Source organism: Vanellus vanellus, assembly GCF_965231255.1.
Source record: "Vanellus vanellus genome assembly, chromosome: 10".
Classification (NCBI taxonomy): Eukaryota; Metazoa; Chordata; class Aves; order Charadriiformes; family Charadriidae; genus Vanellus; species Vanellus vanellus.
Window position 1 is genome coordinate 20,680,293 of NC_138915.1, and position 24,612 is coordinate 20,704,904.

Below are 24,612 nucleotides of genomic sequence, written 5' to 3' on the forward strand. Positions count from 1 at the left end.
CTGTTCTTGTTGCTCGTAGTTGTAAGCCATTTCTATTATTATCATTAAATTACTGTATAATAATCTCTCTAGTTTTGCTCTCCGACTCCCTGCACCCTTTCCGCAGGCTGGCTCTGTGACCACAAGGCAGCCCTGGTGTAACCATTGCGCTCCAGTTTGTGGAATTGCTTTGAATTATCCAACATCCAACCAGCAAGTTGTTTGCTAGCGTTTGCCTGAATTGGTTAACATTTTGGGCGCTCAGCATTTTGATTTTTTGCAATAAACTCGACTCCAAGACTTTTTCATGGAACTGCTACATGGTTTGCTGTCACCCTTTCGTGGTTAGAGAGTGATGCTGGTCCTGCCCATACACCACAGAGGATGGGCAAGCCCTCTTAAAGCTTGGTTTACTAACTTGTAGCCTGAGGAAATGGCAAAACTTTCCTGTTTTAAAAGGTCTCCTCCGGCCCCTGCCCTCACCTGGCTCCTGCCTGGCAGCAGCACGGCAGCTGGGTCGGGAAAAGCCTGTTCTGCCCGGAGGCTGCAGCGAGTTCAATTTATATACTCATTAAATATGCATGCAATATATACACATTAAATATGCATATATACAATATATATAGGTGCATTAAATATATATATTTATTTTTGCTTATGGGCTCTTCCTTATATATGTATTTTTTTTCTTATGTGCTTAGCCAAAATCCATAGAGCTGCCGGCCAGTGGTTGGCAGCAGGCGCCAGTTTGATAGCTGCAAAGTGCATTTGGGTCTTGCGCTGTGTGCCCGTAGGTAGGGTGGTGGAGCTGGCTGGGGAGAGGAGCTGTGGGGGCACTAGCCAGGGGCTCGCTGGTGGAAGGGAAGCACTCCTAGGTTGTGCTTTCTCCTCCCCTGCGTTTTTTCACGCTCTCGTAGGGCTGCTTGCTGCTACGCATGCTGCTCAGAACCAGTACTCTGCATAAATATGTTTTAGCTCCTTATGCAATCCCTTCAGCACGCGATTTGCGATATGTCCATCTCTCTTTTGGGCACCTGTGGCATCTTGCTGACTCCAGTCATTATTCTTCCCCAAACTTGAGTCATTTTGTTTGAGATGGAACTCCAACCAAAGCCAATTTAGTCTAAAAGCATCCTTGCTCTCGCCATCCAGCTGTAATTGATTGCGTTTGTAGTACAGAGACGTTTGTCCTGTTCTCATTAATGAAAGCTTAATGCACTTATTTTTGATCCGGCTCTTTGTAAAGGGCTTTTTGTTTTCCTCCTGCAGCAGAAAGGGAGGGGTAAGCACCTGCAAGGCTATTGTAGCCGGGTATTTTGAGAGCAAATTGGACTCCTTAGTTTTTGTTCATGGCTTGGACAAGATGCCTGTTAGCCTCCTTTGTGGCCTTGGATGAGTGGTGCTTTGCTGCGGGCTTTTTGCCCTGTGATTTCAGGTGAATTTTGCAGGATTTATAGGTGAAAGGTGCCTTGCTCTGTCTTTTGTAGGGTGTTATGAGGATGGCTTGGTAATTTCTAGCTCTGTGCTTTCAAAGGGTCAGCGACCAGTCTTTATGTCTGGTCTATCTTAAAGTGCACTGTACACCTTAATAAGATTTTATGAGGATTTCTTAAGCCTATAAATAGCTATTTAAAGTGGGAAACAGAGGCAACGTTCGCTTGGTAAATGTAATTTGTTTGAAATATTGTGACAAATGCACTGATTTGCAAAACAGAGGGATCCTATTTTTCTTGTGCAGTAAAGGATCAAGAAAAGCTAAGATGTGCAACAGGCAAGACTAGACCATTTGAAGCATTTCTTTAGTTCTGCAATCCAAGATCTTTTCAGCAGTAATAAAAACTAAGTACCGCTAGACTGCAGTGACGCTGTGCTCCATCGCCTGGGTCTCAATTGGCTTAAGAGGGGAAAAAAAAAATAATCTTACTGCCGGGAAATTAAATGTTGGAAAAAAAAAATCCACTTTGTGAGCAGCCCTGCCATCTTTTATTATGATTTCCGTGTAATTCCTCCCCAGTGTTCACACAAAGCCAAGCAGCTGGTGCCTGTAGGGAGCAGGGAGGGGGGGATCCTGAGCGCTGCCGGGGGGCTTGGGCTGCACTGGGGGCACCCGCTCAGCAGCAGCCCCAATGCAACAGGGGCTGCAATGCCAACCTTAAAATGCAATATTGATTTCTTTGGGAGGGCTCTCAGGGTGGTGTTTTGCATGCCAGTTTTATTCACTATGAAAGGTTTTTATTCTTTTTTTTTTTTTTCTTTTCCTCTTCCTGCCGGCTCACCTTTTCTTATAAATGTTTGCTCAGGGAGGGAACACAGTAAAATTAGCTGTGATGCCCAGAGGACTGTTGTCCTTGTATCAGTCAAATTAATATTGTGGAGTACATCATTTCCGTGGGGCAGTTTCTTCCAGCGCAGTTGAATGGATGGAAGTGGGACCTTCCACTTGACAAGTGCCATTCCGGTAAGCGCAGGCTGGGAAGATCGGATGCGTGGGGAGAGGAAACTTTGGGTGAAGGCGCTTGTCTTGCGAACCAAGAGAGCAGGAACACCCTTATCCCAGTGCCCAACTAGGGAAGGTGGCTGGTGGGATGGGATGGGATGGGGATGGCTGTGAGTCACCTCCCGGGATACTGCCCTCTTCTCATGCTTCTGCGGCTGATGGTGCCGGGACAGACCACGGCGAAATTCCTCGTGTGCTGAGCCCAGCATCCTGGGACCAGCTCAGACCTCATCTCCAGATCCCTGTGGATGCCAGCAGGAGGGAAATCAGCTTGAACCCGGCTGCTGTGCCGCTGGCATTGCTCAGTGCGGGTGCCCAGTCAGCCCCAGGCAGGGCGTGCTTTGCTGGAGCTGCTCTGCCGCTACGTTACCCAGCCCGGCAGGAACACTGAGCCAAAAGGATTTCCTGAAGATAAACAATTCTGGGCCACATGTTGAGGATTTCTCTCCTGACTGGGTGGATTGCACTGATCCAGCATCCTGGTGTAACCGTGCCCGCAGCCCCAAGGATAAATCTGTTGGTTACTGTAGTATCCAGGGGTGGAAATACTCCCAATGGGGTCTGGGGCATGCGGAGCTGATGGTGGCTGTGGAGGAAGGGGTGAAGTAAGTGATTCTTCCCTCTTTTTTCCCCCGCTTTTATCTCCTGCTGCTTCTGTGGAAACATTTCTCTGCAGTACAGTAAGGGGAGGGTTAGAAAACCCACAGCTTTTACTTTTTTGGAGTGGAAAAGCTTAATCTGAGTGAGCAGTATTGGGGGGGAGGGGGGCTGGGACCTCGGGTACCCACCGCAGGGGCTTGAGGGCACTCTGTGATGCTGGTGCAGAGCTCGGGCACGCTGTGGTGGTGTGGGGAATAGGACAGGACAGCATCCCTGCGGGGATGTGGGCCTGGGTACCAGCCCTTGCTTCTGGGTTGCTGTGGTGATGTGCGCCATGGCGAGGGGGGGTGTCTGCAGGCTTTGCCCCCGGGAGTGGGCAGCCAGGTGGGCTTGATTCCCTGGGGTGGGGGGAAAAAGGGAGGAAACTGCTCTGGGAGATGTGCTGTTTGCTGGCTGGCTCTGAAATGCTGGGAAAACTTTAAAAAGGGCAAAATGTCTGTAGGTGGCAGGGGTCAGAGTAATGTCTGGCTGAGCTGGGATGCGTAACGTGGTATTTAGGGTTTTTTTGTTGTTATTGTTGTTTCCATAACTGAAGAGCTCAGGCTTTCAGAGAACCAGAAAGCAACAGGGAAAACCAACAAATTATAGCTCTGCTGGCTGATGCAAGCATGGACAATTGCAAACTTGGAGGCTTTTTTTCCCTGTTTGCTCTTACTTTAATTTTTGCCGAGGTAAATCACTGCTCCGAAGAGCTCGCTGCCCTGCTAAAAGAGCTGCCGACAATCAGACATATGTGCACAGCTTGAGCCGGGGGAGAGGGGGGGAAGAGGTTTGAGGACGGGAAGACCTCATCGTATTTGCTTTGTGACCTCTGTGAAACATTCGGGCTCTTATTCAAAGTCCTTTTTCTGTTCTCGAGCCTGAAGTGTTCCTATGAGCCTGAATTTGATATGCTGACAGCACACTGGTCGAACTTTTCTTTTGGACTGCCAAAAATAAAAATATGCTGCCTGCATTTCAAGATGAGCCACAGTTTCATAACCCCGGCTGCCAACAGGGCAGGGAAAAAAAAAAAAAAAAAAGTTGAGATCCCGAAAACTTCCAAAGGTTGGTGGGTTGTTTGAACAGGAGCAACGGGTTTTCTGCAAACCAGCAGTACTGAAGTAATGCTGTCCCGCTCCATATCTGACGGGCTTGGCTTTCTGCATCATACCTGAACCTGACTTGTCTGCGAAACCAATGTGGCATGTTTGCTGGGAAGATGCAGTACTGCATGGTTTGGGGGTAGGCTGCCTCCGGGTGGAAAAAGGAAAACACAAACAAACCAAACCAAACCAAAACTCACACCAAAAAAAGTTCTTCTTGGCTGTGACCCTGGTGCATGGTGCTCCACAAGTCTGGGAGAGGGCTGGGCCCTCCTGTAAATTTATTATCTGGAGGGGAAAAAAAAAAACCCTCTTGTATTTCCTCTCTCCACCCTTCTTAAACCTTTCAAGTAGCCCTTTCCCCTGTTTTCCCCACCCCAACGTCTTTCTCTCAGCTTTTATGGGTGGCTTTATTGACTAAGTCAGCTTTTCCAGGAAACTCAGCCCGGTCAGGCTCTGCTGTTCTTCAGCCCATTGTCCTCGGTGAAGGTGACCTTCCTGCAAGCCCATATGGTGAGGCAGCGTGTCCTGGGGACAGAGGGGACGGGCTCTGACTGGGTCCCTTTGTGTTGCTGGATGTGCCTCATCATCCCCAATGGGGAGCAGGGATGAGGTCTGGGTGTTGAGCTCCCTCATGTAGTGACCAAGGTTTAAAAAAAAAAAAATATTGGTCCTTCTCCCATGGCTCCCCTTTGGCTCTTGCTCATTGTTCGACTTGGTCTGGGGACTCCAATGGTTACCCCCTCCCCTCGGCTGGAGCCAGCTTGCCCCCAGTGGTCACTCCCTGGTGGTCCTGTTCTCTCTGGTTGAAATATCAGTAGGAGCTTCAGCCTCAACGGAGGAGAAGGGATACTGGTTTAAATTACAACCTTTTGCTTTCCCAAAGTACCATCTTTCCCTTTTCCACTTAGGGATGAGCGATGAAAATCCCCTCTGGTGGGAAACAAGCTCGGAGCTGCGCTCACCTTCAGCCCTTTCTCTTGGACCTATGGGCTCTTAGTGTTTGAAATGCGATGATGTTTTTCTTTTCCCGAGGACTCTGCATGTTATCGACCCTTTCCCGCAGGCGGAGGGGAGAACGACGGGGCTGATCCCGATCGATGGAGTTCTCTCTCTAAATCAGGAGATCTGCCTAAAAATGTGGTCGGTGTGGGTAAGCATAGTCTGAGCTCTTAAATTAAGGATTTTCTCAAAGCATCGCTTGTACTTGCATGGAAATGATTAAGGACAAAGAGTAATAGAAAAATTAGCAAGAAAAATTTCAGTTAAATATATCGGTTGGGCAATGAGGTTGTTGGTGTGCTGAGCGACTTTTTGAGACTGCCGGATGGTTTGGGGAGGTTATGGTAAATTTACAGAGGCTTTTTGAAGTTGTGGATGTTTGTGTGTTTTGTTTTTTTTTTTTGTTTGTTTGTTTTTTTCTGGGGCTAAATGAAATAGGAGCTAGAACAGGCTGTTTTGGGAGGTGATTATTTTTGCTGGGTTTTTCTGTAAATCAGGTCGTCTTCTCTACTACTTTTATGATAAACGGAACAATAGGGGAGTGATTAGACTTTAAACTATTCATGAGATCTAAGCCAAGTAATGTGATTTTAATCTTTCTTCTGCATATATTTAATATAAGATGTGTTTCCATTCAAATGTTTGAGCTTTGTACTTGTACTGTATAATTATCTCCGGTTTTAGCAGGTGACTTTTATTTTTAAATGCCTGTGGTTTTTATTAGATCTTTTTTCTATGAATTATTTGTGTTTACTTTGTGGCTTGAAGATATCTTCAGCAAATATGAAAGGAGTTTCTTTTGATTAGTTAGTTCTGGTTTAGGTGCTTTCTGAAACTCCAGTAAATGAAGTGGTGGGGTTTTGTGTTTTTTTTTCCGCTGCTATTTTTTTCTGGAAATGGGGCCAGCAGATAGCACAGACACTTGTTTTCCATATGGGGGATATAATTAAACACTGCATTTTGCAGCTGCCCTAGAAATAGCCCACTTGGAGTGGCTCCGTGTCAACGGCGGCTGCAGGACACAGGTTCACCTCTCCTGTTGAACTCGGTCTAACTCCATTAATTTTTACCCAGACTTGCTAATTTTTACCTAGGTTTGCAAGTCTTTATCAAGCGCCAGCTGGGTCCTGTACATGGTGCTGTGATGGATTCCCAGAAATTTGGGGAGGGGGGGTGCAGAGGAGCCTCTCCCGGGGCAGGCGGGAGCTGTTGTGCTGGGGCAGGACCGTCTCCATCACAGATGGAAAGGGAAAGAGTCATGAAGGGAGGCTTGACCGAACTCAGGGGAAGAATTTGGGGAGTGCTGTGGGCTGCAAATGGAATTCTGCTCCCTACAGCTTCAAGTCATAAATGATGTTGAGTTGTGGGTTGCATCCATGGACTTTTTTAGCCCTGGTCTGGTGCCTTCAAATCATACCTATTCCTGACTCCTCCAAGAAAAGTTTATAGCAAAATGCCAAGCCTTGGCATACCTTCCAGTGTAGGTGGGCTTTTTAAATTTGGACAATGTGAGAAAATAGCCGTTATCCCTAATGCCATCTTTTCAGAACTGCTACTTCTGGCAATAATTGGGCTTTATGCAAACTTGACAGTACAGGAAGGTTGGGTTACATCAAAATGTTTAACAGAAATATGTTCTGTATCCGAATTTCTCCATGGCAGGAGGAAGGCTGTACTGCAGCAGCAGCACTTTGCCCTGCCGTGCGTGCCCGCAGCACTGGCAAGGATGCGGTTAGTTATTACTGCAGCCTGGTCCTGCCCGAGGTGGAAAGCGAAGACAGATAGGGAGCTGCCAACTCGGAAAGATGTTCCTGGCAGAACAGCTTCCCTGGCCTCATCTTTATCTCCTATGATTTGTGTTTGACTCACTGGCTGATGTCTTCCAGCTCAGCTCCTTCAGGAGCAGTCTGGGTTGGATGCCCTGCGGAGAGGTTGGCTCACTGATGGGTTTGGTTAGATGCTGGGAGAGCAGAGCAGGAGCTTGAAACGTTGCAGGAGACCCCCACGTCTTTGGGGGTGGTCCTCAAGTGGTGCAAACTTGGTGGGAGGGTGCAGTGCAGCTTCCCACTGTGGGGTCCCGAGGCCGTGGGCAATCTGGCACCGCTAATCCCTACGGATAACTCTGGCTGTCCCAGCGCTCCCAGAAACACCACGCCTCGGGCAGAGGGAGGTGATAAAGCGTGTATGGGGAGGATGCAATTGTTTATTTCCTTAAATAAACCTTTTGGCATGCCCGGCTCTAAACAGCAGAAGAAACTCTGTCTTTTGCTTGCAGCAGCCAACTCCTGTGCCCTGCAGCACAGGCTTTATGAAACCCCACCAGGCAATGAGGCAGCCGTTTGAATTGTATCCAAGTAATACTTTCTTTTTATTTTGCCATCAGAATTAAAATTTTTGATGAAAGGCGGTCGGGAAAAGTCGTCTAAATCCTCTCCCAGCTAATCTGCATATTTTATAATTTTCCCAAAAGCCTGACAGTCACTCCCTAAATCTCCTCTTAAGTCTCCGTTGAGAGCCGTTATTAAGACTTTAGCAATCTATTAGCAGCTCGGCGAGCTGTTTGAGGTGGGCTTGTCAAAATGAGAGCTTTTAATTGCCAAGCTGAGCCAACGGCATCATCATGGTTTGCGCTCGCTTTCTGGGAGGTGGGGGGAAAAAAAGAATGGAGAGATGTGGCGTGGAGCCTTCCAGCAGCTGGTGTGCTCGTGTGATGGTGTGACCCTGTGGGGTGGTCAGGGGAATGGAAACAAAGCACCAGGAGCTGTGGGAGGCTGGTTAGACCATGGAGCGAGGACTTCTCCCTTGGCTGCCGATGCAAAGGGCTCTGGTGCACTGTGGAGGGGGTTGCCATCATCTTTGTAGGAGATGGTTCAAATAAAAAACTGAAGGGGAGCTGAGGGGTGAAAGCCCACCTAGGAGTTGGTGGTGGTAACTTGGTGGGACTCAGTTGACACACCACACTTGGGATTTGGGTTCTGTTCTGGGGCTTCACATAGAATCACAGAATGGTTAGAGTTGGAATGGACCTTTTAAAGATCACCCAGTTCCACCCTCCCTGCAATGGGCAGGGACACCTCCCCCCAGCCCAGGTTGCTCAAAGCCCCATCCAGCCTGGCCTTGAACACCTCCAGGGATGGGGCAGCCACAGCTTCTCTGGGCGACCTGCGCCAGGGGCTCACCACCCTCGCAGTAAGAACTTCTTCCTAATATCTAATCGAAATCTACCATGCTCCAGGTTTTCCGTGGCGTGGCTTGTCTTACAGAATAAATACTTGTGTATATTTTTTTCAGGAGTGTTTTAACCAGAGCTTTGTTGCTTCCGTGCCAGTGCGTGCGTTTGGCCAACCCTCGCCTCCGCTCCTTCCCACCACTCTGCCAGCACCGCAGCCAGGGGAAGCTCTGGTTTCCTCCCTGAGCTGGAGGGATGCTTGCCAGGCATGCCTGGCTCCAGCTCCTGCCTGGGGACACAACAGGGACTTCAGGCTTGGGGACAGTCTGTCTCTGCTCCCCAGCGCTGCCATGGCATGATGAATGGCTCTGCCTCTTGCTTCTGGGTTGCAGGTTGGTGAGATGCGTGGCTGCCACCTCCATAACGCAGCAAATACATTAGGGAATCTTGTTTGGGTCTCATCATGTAGCGATAGGATGAGGGGTAACAGTTTTAAACTGAAAGAGGGTAGATTTAGATACTGGGGAGAAATTCTTGGCTGTGCGGGTGGTGAGCCCCTGGTGCAGGTTGCCCCAAGAAGCTGTGGCTGCCCCATCCCTGGAGGTGTTCAAGGCCAGGTTGGACGGGGCTTGGAGCAACCTGGGCTGGTGGGAGGTGTCCCTGCCCGGGGCAGGGGGGTTGGAACTGGATGATCATCAAGGTCCCTTCCAACCCAAACCATTCTATGATTCTGATTTCTCGTTCAGAAGATGTGCTGATGCTGCTGCAGGCGGTGTGATGGGTCTGGGAGAGTGGTCACTCCATGCCAGGTTGGTGGCATTCCCTCGCTGGGAGCGTGTGCCTGCCCGGGCAGTGTTTGGGGAGCCACTTGTGTGTGGTGGAGGTGGGACCGGTGCTGGTGGGTGCCGCTGGCTCTGCATCCCAGCGATGCTGCAACGTGACTGCAAGAAACTTTCTTCCTCTCTGAGCGGCTGCCACTGGAGGTTTGAGGATGGCTGTAGCCAGAGCGGTCAGCACACCAAACCGGGTTTAGGTGTGGTGTAAAAATACTTCTTTAATTAAAGACATGGGTGGGGAGCAGGGGAAGGGAGGGCTGCCGCTTCCTCTGGGCAGACCCTGCTCCTGGTGCAGCAGCATCCACTCAATTGTCACTGCTCTGGGTACATGAATTAGATTGGCATAGATTTTTATTTTTTAATTATTTTTTTACGCTTTCCTTAAGCAGCGGTTAATCCCAGGCCTTGCTGTCTTAGCAAGGATGTTTTCAGAGTGCTTTTTCTCCGGCTGGGTTTTGCTTGCAGCTTGGTGAGGTGTCTGCCACGGGCCCTTTGGCCGGCTGGGGTGCTGCGCCAGTCCCAGGGCACGCCAGGAGCATCCTCCCACAGCAGGCTGAGCCTGTGCCATCCAGCTGACGTGGGACAGGGATTTGGCATTTTTGGCATCTGCCCTGGTGGGGTTTCAAAGCAAACAAGCTCTAGGGGTTGAGGATTAATAAGACTAAGCAGAGTATGAACAGTATCTGCTGGTGTTTTAGCAGCCCTGCTGCCTGCTAATGCCCTTGAACCATGAACGGTGACAAATGTCTTCCCTGCTCGTGTTTTAAAATCCAAAACCTTAACTCTAAGAAAACCTTAGCCTGGCCTAAGATGACCCTTTTATTTCCCCCCACTCCATCTCCTCTTAGTGAGCATTTTAAATTTACTTTATAATTTTAAGTTCAACCTTGCAAAATGCTTCCTTGGTGCCAGCCAGGTCTCCTCCTGTGGCTGCAAGTGTCTGTGGCAGGGACGCTTTGTTATATGCAAGGTGGAAGTTGGACAAAACAAAAAAGCTGATTTTTAAAACTATTGTAGACTTTTTTCTTTTGAAAATAGACTTTTCTGATCCACTGAGGTCCTTGGGTATACTGGGCAGCCCGGAGCTGGAAGCTGATGGAAATGGAGCCCTGTGTTGCCCTGTCCACCTGAGAGCCTTCCCCAGGGCTGCAGGGACCTGCACTGCCTCTGCTTCCTCACTAGCTTGCCAGTGTTTTTAAATTGAGTTATAGGAAGTTGGAAATTCCATGTTTGAGTTGCATTTAAATAGAAGAGCACTGTTACTTTGAGTATATTCACATACCTTGTTTACTCTGTGTTATTTTCACACACGCTCCATTGGATTGGGAGGATCTATCTTTAATTTGCTGGGTGCCGTGACCTGCCCTGAGAAGCCTGCCAGGGCAGCGGGGATGGCTGGGTCTCTGCTAGAGCCCCACGTTGCCACCAGCAAGTATGTCTCGTGGCTTCGTGCAAGGAATGCTTTCCTCCTGCGGAGCCACTTTGCTTCCCCTCTGCTTGAGTTTATTCTGCTGCTGTTCCCCTCATCCTTCCTGGGCTGCCGCGGAGCCCCCGTGACACCAGGTTATCATTCCCTCCTGGCATCTCATTCTGCTTTAAAATAAAACCCCAGCAAGATGAGCTGGCATCCTCGCGTGTCTTTTTGAGGGGTTTGTGGTGTGAAACTGTCTGCTTCATAATTTCTGGTCTTATCTGATACTTGAAAATAGCAGAAGTATACCTTTTTTTTTTTTTTTTTTTTATTTTAAGTTAAATCCCAAGTCTGCATGCACCAGTGTGGTGATGAGGTATTTCAGGTGGACTTGTGGGTTCGACCACAGAGCGAGTGTAAAGGAGGGTGCAGTTTCCATCATCACTGGTGGGGTAAAGCCTGGAGCCACTGAAGGAACCCCAGGCTGAAGGTCTCTCCTGGTTGGGACTAGAAAGAGAAGTGTAGACAATAAATTATATTCCTAATTGCTTGAAGTGGTTGATGAAGATGCAGTCTCCTTCAAAAAGGAAAAGTGCCTGGCAGATGGGCACAGGCTGCCAAAACGGGCAGCAGCTGTCCTGCGTAGGGCAGGAGCGTGGTGGACATGAGCGATGACCTGCCCCGGTGGGGTGTAGGACAGGCTGTGGTCTGGGGGGGTGGCCAAGCCGTGGTAGGGATGCCAGCTTGCAAGCTCAATGTTGCCTTGGTTTTGCCAAATGACCCTACGTGCGCCTCTTTGTTCTCCGTGCTCAAGTAGAGAAGTGAATTTTCAAGGTTCCAGCTGCTTTATTTCCAATAAACAGCATGGTGCATTCAGAAGCTGGAAGCTATTAGTACAAATATTTGACTTTTTTTGAGCTAGAAGTTAACTTTTTACTTTCTTGGTTGCCCTGACAGTGTGCTGGGGAAGAAAAGCGGGTCGGTACGCGCACTGTGGTGGTCGGGCACCGTCCAGTTTTGGAAACAGATGCGTATGTGGCACAGAAGTTCTGCGACAACAGGATCGTCTCCTCCAAGGTGAGCTGGCTCTGCTCGTCCGGGGCCATCGTGTGCATGGATTCCCCGCTCACATATTCCCCCCTGATTCTATTTGATGGTTGTTTGTGAAATTGAGAAACTCTGGATTCCTGGAGGATGGATGTGAAGGTCCCTTTGCGAGCAGAGCAGCCTGCTACATACCTTACACCAGTCTCTCCATTAGTCTTTTTTTTTCTTTTTTTTTTTTTTTCCCCCCCCATCAGCCCCAGTGGGTGTCTGTACAAGTTCCTTCTTTCTAGGCTGGATGAGAGAGCAAAGCACGTGGACACACTGATTTTATGGGGTTGATTTTAAGTTGTTTTGGGTTGGGGTTGTTTTTTTTTTTTTTCCGATGTTTTCTGGCATTTCCTTTGTGATTAAAGGACAGGTTAAATGTAATCCAGCACGAGAAGACAGCAGCACAGATTTGCTAAAGGGAGTGGGGATTATTTTATAAATGGACAGAAAAATCGGATTCCCCTATTTTACTTTTTGTTCTGTGGTTGTTTTTCTCTCTTGAGATAGGACGAAAATAACTATGCTCTGTTTATCCCTTTGGATGAAAGGGGAAACATTCATACGGTATTAATGCAGCTTTTGTTTATGGTGGAAAACTGTGATGACACCCGTCTGCCTTCTGCTTAGCTTTTTTCCATGACATTCATGAAGCCATTTCAAAAGATTTGAAGCCAATCCGAGTAAAATATCAAACAAGTGGCACCCGATATTGTCAACACAGCTGGATACATAGTACGTTGCTTAGGATTCATGATGCTCAGCATACAGTTAGGCTTCAGTTTTACTGTACTTGAGCTGTATGGGGGGGGTCCTCTATTTTCTTTTTTTTATACACCTTGGATCTTATTTGTTTTTATGTGTTTTTATGTTTTTATGTTTATAGTGAGGAAATGTTTTAATTCTAACAGTGTTTAACTGGTGTAGCATTCCCATCGACATTTCCCTGGCTCGCAAAGAGGGTCCTTCAGAGAGGACACCTTTCCCTGTGACATTTCCATCTTGGACAAGTAGTTTGTTTTAGCACTAACTTTAATTCTTCCCTGATTTATTCTTGAATGTTGAGTCCTTGCTCTTTTTTTCCATTTTATATTTGCTAGGCATGGAGTCTTCTCACCTGACCAGTCTCTTTTTATAATTAAGTGGACATTGGTCTTGAGACTTGGCTGCTTATTATTTTTTGCTTATTCCGGGCAGACTGAAAGGTTGGGTATTAGACCCATTATTTTCCATGTTGTTCTTAAATTCCGCAGGCCCTGTGCCTGGAGCATGCCAGGGCTGCTTGGAGAGCTGGCTACGGTGCTCCTCGGTGGGTGAAAGGGAAAACTCCTGTTTTGTGCAGATACTTCCCGTTTTGTAGCCAAAGAAGCCCCATATCTTGGTCTGTTTGTGAGCCTCCCCTTCTCTCCCCACAGTACACCCTCTGGAACTTCCTCCCGAAGAACCTTTTTGAGCAGTTTAGAAGAATTGCCAACTTCTACTTCCTCATCATCTTCCTCGTGCAGGTAAGAGCTTTGATGCCAAGGGTGGGTTGTATTTACGTATGGATGGTAAGCACAGCTTGAACAAGAATTGAGGTTCAAAACTGACTCTGGCGCTTGTAATTTTTGTTATTTTTGTTAATTGGAAGCTGTGTTATAATTCTGGCACACCGTCCAAGGCATAATAACAATTAAAATGTTTAGGCCTGTTTGAGATGATGTTTGACTGCTGAAACAATTTTAAAACCATCTTAATTCTTTAACCATTAAGGTCAGTCAACCAGTGAAAATATGTTTGATGCTACAGGACTACATGATACTATTTTTTTTTAATCATCTTTATTACTTCTGCATAACTGTGTATTTTCCCAAGTTATATGATATAGAAATATCTCAGTTGTAGTGAGTTTCAAGGCAAGCGGGAGACAGACTGTAATCAGTAAAATTCAGAAACTGCATAGCATGAGCTTTGGTAATGTGGAGCTTCAGGAAGCTGCTCTACACAGCCAAAATAGCAAATTTCGTACACGGATGAACTTTCTCTGCTCTGCTTTGTGGCTTTGATTATGGGGCAAATTGTGAGCAAACCTGAACACTTGTGTTCTGTTCTGTCAGCCCAGGAGAGCAGGCTCTCCAAACGCACTGTGGGGGAGGTGGTTTGGGAGAATCACTGCAGTGCACTTACTCACCTTTTAAATCCTGTGTTCAGGCCTGGGGCTCAGCAGACGACCTGCTCTAGGTCTGAAAATAGGCATCGAAACCTCTACCCCAGCAAATTAAATGTGCAGCTACTGCAAACAGCCTGCTTTTAGATGACTTCTGGAGTTTTGGTGGTTCGGGTCTGGGGTATCACTCTGTTCTAGGCTGTGCACTCAAAAGATAAGTGCCTAAAATCTTTTATCCTTAAAGAGTTATGGTTTATAGGGATTTCAGCAGCAGCCGCAGAAACGGGGGATCCCAAGATGACGGCCAAGGATGGCTCCTCCTGGCAGTACTACACGAAAGGCTAGTTCACCCGGCATCAGCTGGCTCGCCTCCATCGCTGGTTTCGCTGGCTTTGCTCCATTCTTGTCAGAGCGAATTTGTAATTTGCCTTGAACTGAAGCAATGCCCTGGAGTCGGGATGTCCTTTTTGTGTAGTCGGCCGTTTAGTGACACGGTATTACATTTTATCTGTTGACCCTCTGGCTGTGAAGAACATGGGATAGTCTTGATTATACTTACAAAATGCATCGCGATTTAGCTGCTTACTCATTTTAGGCACAGGGATATGCAGGTGAGAGAAGAGCCTTGCCATTCCTCCTTGGTTTTGTTCTGTGATCTGTGATTACCTCTTTATTAGAGAGAAAAAACAAGCCCAACTGAACAAAAACCGACCTGGCAGCTCTAATATGTGTACTGCCCTATAGAGTAACCGACTGCGCCTGGGCGCTTGTTGTTCTGGAAATGTCACCTGCCTTAAAGCACTCAGGGCTACTCCATTCACTTAAAACATCCAGGGTTATACCTTGATAAATGGCATCTCTAGCTTAAACCTTGGTGCTTGTCTTTAAATTACTTTAAATTAGTAGAATTGCCCTACATGCTGCATTGGGATTGAAGTCTCACGGCGCTGGGGAGTTGCCTGGTGCGTCGGCTCTACCTGCTGCTGAAACCCTTTATCAAATGTCTGTTATTCTGTGACTCCGAATTCAGATCTTGTTTTACAGAGAGGAAGAAAAAGTACATGCATTAAACATAAAACACCTCTTAGTGCGCTAACAGGAGCTGTTTCTCTGGTTCGTCTATTGCAACACTCAAAGAAAACTGCCAGTAAAGTCCTGGTGGAAGTGGCTGGCCTGGAGTAAGTGTAGCCCCAGTATGTTTGTAGACAGACCAAGCTGATGGCAGTAAGCTAATTTAGGAGGCGCCTGGAATGAAAAATGTCCCTTTTCATTGATGGAGACAACTTCTGAGCTCTGTGGTCTTCAGTCTCCTAAACAATGAGTCGGGAAGAAACTATTAAGGAACAGGAGGATTTTGTCACTTTTAAGTGGATCCAAATTAAGCTGTTGAAGTCCTAAAACAGCTCAAAAATAGCTTCAAAGGAGTCTGCCTTTGATGTTCTGGCTCGTTGCTTGTGTGTCCCTCGGCTTTCCTCCAGCTGCAAAGCAGAAGAGTAGTATCCAGCCATGGGATGTGCAGGGAGTGAATCTCCAAATACACAAATGAGTTATTCTGGGGACTTTATCAAATATTTGTGTTCATGCCTCTATAATACTGCATTTGTGTGGGCAGAAATCGTATCATTTGTTCAAACAAATACATACAATTGCATCTTGTCCAGTACAGAAAACTCCCCCGCTGGGCAGCAGGAGGTCCTCTCCCTTGCCCTTCTCAACTAAAAGCCAAAGTTCCTCCTTGTATTCCCAAGTTCTGTCCAGTTTTTGCAAAGTAACTTCTGGCTGACTGGCCTGAACGTCGATGATGCCGCCCCAGTGAGCAGCCGTCATGCATGCTGTGTGCAATGTGTGCCTGCAACACTTGGCACTATCTGTGCTCGAGGTGGTTCCTCCAAAGTCTGGTTTCTACCAGACTTTCTGTTTGTAAGCGTTTTACACCCAGGGCTTTGTGTTCCTGGAAATATTTATTGTGTTTATCTTGGTTTACCCTCATGTTACTTAATTCATACACCACTTGTCTGGATGCTTCTTGTGGTGTATCTCTTCCTCTTCAATATCTTCTGGCTATTCTCTCTTTGGGTCCGATAGTGCAGAGTAAAATTGCAGCGTGTGGCATTTCATAGAGTTAAAAGTGTCCACGTAGCTTCCTCCCAGCTGATAAGAGCAGTCCTGTCCTTAACAGCTTTTTATGGGCAGCCTAAAACAATAAATATACAGATGCTGCGGTTTGTGAGTGTGCCAAACAAGCGGAGGGAGACAAAGTCCCTTTGTGGGGACACAAAGCCTTTCTACAGAGCTTCCCCGTCCCTTTCGTCACAACCCTCACCATCTGCCTCCCGTGCTCCTGTCCTCTCTGGGGACAAAGGGAAAAACGGCCAATGTGGTGTGCCCTGGTTTTATAAGGTGGATCAAGGGCGCAGCTTGTCCTCCTCTTGTGTTATTCCCTTCTAGTTATGAACCTGTTTTGCTGTTCTTCCCCTTCGGGCCAAGTCATGATACAGTCAGAAGAAACAGCGGTTTCCCGCAGCCCCAAGTTTTAATTAAGGATGAAGGGGCTGAGTCTTCGCTGCGGCACTGGCTGGAGGCACAGTGTGAGCAGCGCACAGGGCTCGGGAGGGATCCGGCTCTCCACCCCAAGGCCCTCGTGCGGTTGCTGTGCTTAAATCCCGCTCTTAACTCCAAATTCCAGAGCTTAAAGGCAAAATGTGGATTTACGTTTTACTTAAGTATTCATGTATTTCCTAGGGAATTTGGGCTGATGCATGTTATCTTTAACCTGAGTGTCAGTGGTTCACGATAACTGGTGGTGTCTTCCCTCTCATAACCAGCTGTGTTTTAGGGTCCAGATGTGCCCTGTTGTCACTGCCAAAGAGGAGAAACGGCCCTCCTGTGGCTCAGTGAGAAATAATGATGTTTTTTACTTCGTGCGTTGCTGTTGCCTCTGCTCCGTCTTCCTTCCCTGCCTTGGTCCTCTCCAGCACATCCTGTGGTGGGAGTAGGCTCATTGGCATCCACACTTTGAGTAGTTGCATTTATGTAGCCCATCCCCAGAAGCCCATTCATCCAGGCTGTTCTTTCCTCCTTGAGCAGGGTCAAGTGTAGATTTTAAGCTACTTTTGATAGGGTTTTCCCATCTGAGGGCATCTCGTGGTCTTCAGGAGGAGGTATTGTAGTCTTCTCGAGGTGGCGGAGAGCACTCCTGGGGACATCTGTGCTTGTCCTCCTTGTGTGCCCTGTCCCTTCCTCCCTCCTCTGCTGGGCTGGGACTTACCCCCAGTGGGATGAGCACCCTTTTTCCCCCATTACCAGAGTTTTTGTTTCTTCAGCTGCATGAAAACCAGTTGTCAGCAGTACATTTTTTCTCTCTGCAGGTGATAGTGGACACCCCGACCAGCCCGGTGACCAGCGGCCTCCCGCTCTTCTTTGTCATCACAGTCACAGCTATCAAACAGGTACAAGTGTCAGTGTGGGGAGAAGGAGATGTTCTTTGGGACATGTGGCAGAGAAAACGATGAGTGTGTATTTGAATAGACTCAGAAGTCACCTGAATGGGCTGGTAGCTGTGGTCAACCCTTCTCAGAAGGTCGGACACATATACTGGTGCTTTTCAAGAGAGGCTGTGTGTCAAGTGTGGTTACTGGTCTCTCTTGTTTTGGTAATGTAAAACATCTCTATATGTACTGCTGTGAGCAAACCATGAGGGTCAGTAAAGGTTACTGCTGTAGTTCTGGCTTTACTTGAGTTTTTCTTCCCATTTTAGAAATGCTCTCCGAGTCTTTGCGGGATGCAGAGACATGTTCCAAATATAGCCTCTGCTCTGCTCCCGTGTCGGGAAATGGAAAGGACAGGTTCTGTTCAACCACTCTGCTAGTCCTGAAAATACATAGTCCACATCTTGTGGTGTTAAAAGCCTCTTTTCCTCCCATCGTACGCACGTGTGCCATTTAAAATTTCCTCTGCAGAAGGATTGAATAATAAAAGAAGTTTCTTCTGCCGGGGCCAGAAAGGGAGAGCTAGAGTAAAACCCATCTGCTTCAAATCTGAATGTTTTATCCTTTCAGTGAGGACTGAAGAGGAAGAGTCTTGTCCTGCGTTACCATAGGAAAGATTTGCAGGGTGCTAAGTGTATTACTCACATTATCAGCCCATTCTTGCCAACACTGAGAATAATAGAAACGCGTTACAGTAATTTAGCTGGTCGTTGCATGCATTGCATATAGATTATTTTTGTGTGTTATTTTAGTTTGTTCTGAATCTGTCAAATATGCATATGAAGTTTTTAAAATAAATTGTTTCAGCCTGAGCTACTCTGGTTGATGTTTTGTCAGGCATGAAGGAGGTCTTGAGGACTTCTTAATTTATGCAATTTTTTAATCTCTCCCTCTCTTTCTGTCCCCACTCATCCTCTTCCGTTAGTTTAGTTGCTTCGTTACGAGTTTGTTTTGCCTGTATTTGTGTGCCTAGGGATATGAGGACTGGCTGAGGCACAGAGCTGACAACGAAGTGAACAAAAGCAATGTCTTCATTGTTGAAAATGCAAAGCAAGTGCAGAAAGAGAGTGAAAAAATCAAGGTAACTGTTAGCAGTGAACTCGGGTTATCCTTGAAGCTGGTGGGAACAGGAGGAGGTGTGCTGAGGACAGGGAGGAGGGATGTACCGCGGTGAGACCTGCCCTGGCGCACTCATTTTCAGACGAGGTGCTCCCGGAGCTGTTCCTGGTTGGAGTGAAGCTGCCTTTGTTTGATGGCTTTTGAAAAGCTGTCTTGCAAAAGCTGTACTGGGGCTGACAAGTGACAGATCTGTCAGCATTTTGCACTTCTCTGGGACAGGCAGTCCTCTTCTATTTCCAACTCTCCCAAGGACACCAGGAAAGTACACTAGCTTTGACGTTAATTTATCACCCCACACTTCAGACGAGTACAGAGTCTTTTGCTCCATCGAGATTTAGCAGAGAAATAAATACTAACTGTGCCACGTGGGTGCTCCAGTTGGTGCTGGGCTGGACCGACCCGTCGGGCTGTGGAGTGATGCTCAAGCACCCGATCACCGCTTGAACACTCATTTCCCTTTTAGCCGAAGTGATTTCTCTTAGGCTTTGAGGGAAGTGAAATCCGTAGCCATCTAATAACAACCAAGAGGGCTTTTCGTGTAAAGTTTCCTTTTTTCCAGGTTGGAGACATCGTAGAAGTGAAAGCAGATGAGACCTTCCCCTGTGACTTGATATTTTTGGCCTCGAGCAGTGTTGACGGGACCTGTTACGTCACTACAGCGAGTCTCGATGGCGAGTCCAATTTCAAGGTGACGGGGATGGATGGGATTGGGGAGCCGGGGTGCTGGGGTGCCTGGAGGTGCCGCTGAAGCCGGCACTTGCATGGGGCCAGGGGGTGTTTAATTGGAGGGTGCTCCTGTGGAGCCCATCCCCGAGGCTGCATTTATGGCTCTTCCCTCCATCCGCTCCCAGTGCGTCAGCACCGAAGCGCCCCCCCCCCCCCCCCCTTCCCCCCGGGGATTGTTTGTTTCCCGTTTTGTCTCCAGCAGTCACTTCTGCTGGTGCTGCCCCAAATTCTATCAATATTTATCGATATGGCTCTGCTCCCTTACTGCCCATCATGGGAAGTGTGTTAGTGCTTCCCTGTTCCTCGTGAGGTCTGGTGCGTCGGTAAAGTGGTGCCTGCAGCTCCCTTCCCACTACCTGCCAATGCCCTGTGACTTAACCGAGCTTTTCCACTGAGATGAGGGACTTTTTGAGGCAGTATGTCTAGATTCGTTTGGGGGATTTTTCGCCAGCGTGAGAAAAACATTGCTTCTGGGTTGTTTTTTTTTTCCCTCTCTCCTTCCCTGAATCAAGCAGTGAAATTTAATACTAGCCTTGGTCAGGATGAATCTCCTCTTCAGTTATTTTCTTTATTCTTTATTCTTTATTCATCCTCCCCCTCTCTAAACTAGGGAAAGAAGTAGGAACAACACAAAACTTATATACATCAGAAGACATGAAAATTTGGTTGCGCTTGTGTTTGATAAATATTTATACAGATGAAGGAGTAAGAGTGGAAGACACTTTAAAATGACATGACTTGTTCCGGCAGGCTCTGAAGTCAGTGGGAATACCGTTGTTGATCTGATATGTATTGTATGGGTTCTGTGGCTCATCTTTTCATGGGTGACTGTTAATCGGTACTGGAAATCTTGTGTAGGTGCTGATGCAGTGCTGGTGCACTGTACTGGTTCCACTAGTGAAAAGGAGAGGAGCTTTGAAGTGGCTCGAGGCTAAAAATAGATAACCGTATTAAATAGGTAATGGCTTATTTGTGTCAGGTGTCTTATATGCATGAGTTCACTTAACTTCTGCAGAGCCTTGGCTCTTACTAACTTTTGAGTCTGTATGCAGAGCGCTGGGTTTCTATATCGAGCGCCGTGGTGTTTTTTTCCTTGTTTGTGGATTCCTGTAGGTGACTGGGAGCTGTCTCCTGTTTCTTGATGAGATGAAGATGAGTTGGAAGGGGAAGGGGAAGAATAGAAAAAGCAAGTGCTGTTTGGGGAAATAGGTCCAACATCAGGAACTGGGGTTCGCTGCAAAATGAGGGTGTGGGAAGCACACTCGGGTATGCAGAAGACCTCATCTGCACCAATATCTGCTGCCTACCTGGTGGGGATTTTTGTGATATTTGGGGCATGTCAGGTCAAGGAATGGGAAAGATGCCTGACTAAATGAAACCAGAGTAGAACCACAAAAGGGTTTTTGTCAGGGCTCTGTCTTTGAAGTGCAAATCTTTGGTCATACATCGTCTAAAAGAACATGCTAGGGGACCGAGGCTGTAAAGATCGGGGAACTGATTAGGAGGTGGCTTTGAAGTGTCGCTCAGTAATTGCACCGTGCCCATGGTGACAGGACCAGCGGGTGTGAAACACCGCATGAGGGTTGGGTTTGGTACTGGGCACTGCGGGAATGGGTGTGAGTTGTGTTTCACAAAGGCTGTGGTTTGTACCAGAGATGCGTGTGTGTTTGTGTGGCTGCTTTCACCACGAAAACCTAGGCAGGTTACCAAAACGGCATGAAGGTGGGTATTTATGATGTCACGGCTACGGCATGCGTAACGTAACAGATCCTCCTGGGATGTGCAAGGAGGGGGAACGTACGCGTAAGGAGCGGAGGAAGCTTTTTAATGAATTTGTTTATGAAGATAGATTAAGGCAGCCTGCCGTGCAGCCCACCGTGACTTGGAGCTCTGAGTAGCTCCTATAAATAGAGGCTGGGAGGCAGCGAGCAGATCCTTCGTGGGCTTTCCAGTTAATTGTGAGAGATGAACCTTCACAGCAGCAGCTGCTAAAAATAGCTTTGGAGTCTGCCAGTGCTCTGCCTGGTCCCCGGGTGCTGGAGCTGGTGTCTAATTACCTTCAGGAATGGGCGAGCGGGTGGTCCCTGGGAGCCCTTTCACCCCGGGGGCACCTGCAGCCTCCCCCTGACCCCAGCCGGGGTGGCAGCAAGTCCCTGGGGGGAAAAACAAAGATGCTCTGCTCCTGGTACACCTCTTACTGAACAGATACCCAGCAGCTCCTTCCCGCTGCCATTTCTCTTAAGCTTATTGACTTCAGTCTTTAGCTGAGAGATGCTTCAGCTGTTTTGTGGCAATGGGGCGAGGGCTTGGGTGAGCTGCCAGTGCTGCTGAGCCTTTGTGTGGTGGTGTTTTAAGTAATGGGGTGAAACATGGGCTACGTGTCTGGGGGCTTACAGTGATGCTGCTTCTCCTTCTCTCCCCAGACTCACTACGCGGTGCGGGACACCACCGTGCTCTGTACAGATGAAGCCATCGACGCCCTCACCGCCACGATCGAGTGTGAACAGCCACAGCCTGACCTCTACAAGTGAGTCTGGCTGTTCTGCTCCTCCTGGCCATCCTGCTCTGTCCCTGCCTGTTGTCATCTCCCTGCAGACACCTGAGCACCACCGGTTAGGGCATCTAACAAGTTACGGTTCAGCAAAGCGAAGGGTGTTCTCTTTTCATCAGAGATAGAAATGTTTCTGGAGGCAGCGATGAGCTGCTGGGCTTCTTCCATATGAGGATGGCGAAGTTGATGCTGCACTACTTTGGGGCTCAGTTTCTTTGCAGCAAAACCTCCCCGGTGCAACGCTTGTCATGGTGTAATGAGCTATTTGGTGTCAGCTCAGCTGTAGTAATGGTCTGTGTGCCTGTTCTTAGGCCACTGCCTCCCAAGTAAAATGCATTGGGCTGAATGACTTCCAGGAGTAAGCAGTCTTTGTGGTTAAACCCCTTGAAGGAGGTTTGGGATGAGTTGCACTCAGTAGGGGGGGATGTGCTGGGGTGCATAGGCACAGTCACGTACTGCTGCTCTGTTGACGGGGAGAACCACTGGCCATGGGAGGGGGGTGGCTTCTCCCCGTCCCAAGGGCAACCACCCCTCTGAAGCATTACACACTCAAATGCACTCATTTGCTTCTGTCTCGCTGACCTTATGTTTGTAGTAGCTCTTTATAATGTGTTTGTAATACAAGTTTCTCATATTTTTACTGCAGATTTGTAGGAAGAATTATCATCTACAGAAGCAACCAAGAGCCCGTAGCCAGGTTGGTCTTGCAGCCATCTCACTGGCCTTCCTCAAAGAAGTTGGGCATCTACATCAGATTTCAAGGATCTGAACTCTTGCTACCATCATGCAGTCTTAAACTGAAAGAGGGGAGATTTAGATTAGATACTAAGAAGAAATTCTTGGCTGTGTGGGTGGTGAGCCCCTGGCGCAGGTTGCCCCGAGAAGCTGTGGCTGCCCCATCCCTGGAGGTGTTCAAGGCCAGGTTGGACGGGGCTGGGAGCAACCTGGGCTGGGGCGAGGTGTCTCTGCCCATGGCAGGGGGGTGGAACTGGATGATCTTCAAGGTCCCTTCCAACCCAAACCATTCTATGATCGTTAGGGAATGGTTATTTTTCTTTAACCATTCCAAATATGTCATTATTAAGGGAGACCTGTAGTTAACCTCTCTACTTACCCCCTTCTGCCACCCTGGGGTTCGTTGGAGCCCCTCCTGGGGAAGCTGTGCAGGACCACCTGGTAACATCCTCCCCTGCTGATGGGGAACAAATTTACCAGACAATTGCAAAATATTGGGTTTTGAGGGAAAGCAGAAACCTAAACATCAGAGTGTTGCAGGGGAAAAAAAATAAGCAAATAATGTTTATAAGTCATCAAAACCGGACAGCTGTCACTGGAGCGATGCCAGCTGTGTTTCCTGCTGTGGTGGATCTACCTGGACCTTAAAAGCCACAGAGGGTCACAGGTGGGGTTTCAAAGAGAAATAAAAGCACAGATGGGAGCAAAAATAAGCCATTGCCTTTGGTGGTGCTGTTGATTGACTGCTGGAATAGACAGATTTTTCGATGTTTTTAAAATCAGGTTTTTATATAAGTACTACAAGATATTAGATCTGAATCTTTTGCACTTATTCCTGAAAAGCCTTACGGATAATCCCCCATTAACTTTGCAACTTTGAGCACCAAAAATAGTCTGCGTAAGGTAAAATGCAAATATAAGTATGTAAAGAGAAAAAACAAATTCAAGCAATGCTTTAACACAGAAATCAAGTAATCAGGTTTAAGAACAGCTGGTTAGCTTTATAACCTGTCTCTGGGTCTAAATTATAAAGCAGTTGGAATGTTCTTCGAGTGATGTAATGACTTCTTTTACCTTTAGGTCTTTGGGTCCTGAAAACCTGCTGCTGAAAGGTGCTACCCTCAAAAACACCAAGAAGATTTATGGTGAACAGTTTTTATTATTTATTGTTGTTCTTATTTATTTAAATAGCTCTGATAAATAATGACAAATGTAGATGTCCATCACTAAATTTAGAGAGGGAAAATAGTTTTCTACAGCCTCACTGCCTGGGCTGCATTCGGTATGTGAGCTGATTGCAAAGTTGACAGGGTGAAATTAGGAGATAAGGGTTATATCTGCAGTGCTGCCAAGCCATGCAGGTTGTGTTAATACACCTGGGCAAGCTTTTCTTTTTGCCTGAGATACGAAGAGCAGGGAGTTGTTCCCAAATCCTTTGCTGGAAGCGTGTGCTAGGACCGCAGTCCCAGCCACTAGTGGTTGAGGATGATGGCTGTTAGGGAAGAGTGATGTTTTTCCTGACTGCGTGTGATCCATAGGCTCCTGCTCAGTGCTCTGGGATGTGCGCAATTACATTACTTCGCAGCCTCGGAGCTTTCTGTAGTTGAACAGTCCTTGGGTAATTAATGCTGCTTTCTTCAGCTGGGATTCGAGTTTCGTGTGAACACCGATGCCCCTTATGGCGAAGTGTGAGCTGGGTCCCTCCTGGGCTGCGCGTCCCTTACTAGCCCTGCTTTCATACCCCGTAGGAGTTGCAGTCTATACTGGAATGGAAACGAAAATGGCTTTGAACTACCAAGGGAAATCTCAGAAACGGTCTGCTGTAGAAAAGTGAGTATTTATAGTCAGGGAAAAATTGGTAAAGGCTGTTGGGTTTTTCTTCTTTCATAGATGATTTGTACAGAAATAATCCCCTAATCTGCTGCCTTTTCTTTCAGATGCTCTCCGATCACATAGAGAATTTGTATACTTGATTAAACCTATCTTTCAAGAAGCTGCATAATTTAGTAGCTTTTTTACTTAAAAACAAAATTAAGAAATGTTAACATGTATGAGCTGACCCTGAATATCAGCACTGTCAAAAGCACTTGTTCTGTAATTCCCTTCTTAAATGTAA

The 24,612-nt window shown here is 47.4% G+C and overlaps 1 protein-coding gene across 1 annotated transcript in view; it reads left to right on the forward strand.

Annotated features, from left to right (window-relative positions):
• ATP11C (ATPase phospholipid transporting 11C (ATP11C blood group)) overlaps window positions 1–24,612 on the forward strand; it is a 54,518-nt gene that overhangs the window by 6,801 nt on the left and 23,105 nt on the right. The window contains exons 2-10 of the mRNA XM_082488001.1: window positions 11,597–11,716; window positions 13,147–13,236; window positions 17,246–17,326; window positions 18,339–18,446; window positions 19,044–19,172; window positions 21,634–21,737; window positions 22,408–22,458; window positions 23,577–23,641; window positions 24,245–24,326. Of these exons, the coding sequence (XP_082344127.1) occupies window positions 11,597–11,716; window positions 13,147–13,236; window positions 17,246–17,326; window positions 18,339–18,446; window positions 19,044–19,172; window positions 21,634–21,737; window positions 22,408–22,458; window positions 23,577–23,641; window positions 24,245–24,326 (830 nt within the window). The remainder of the gene's footprint in view (window positions 1–11,596; window positions 11,717–13,146; window positions 13,237–17,245; window positions 17,327–18,338; window positions 18,447–19,043; window positions 19,173–21,633; window positions 21,738–22,407; window positions 22,459–23,576; window positions 23,642–24,244; window positions 24,327–24,612) is intronic.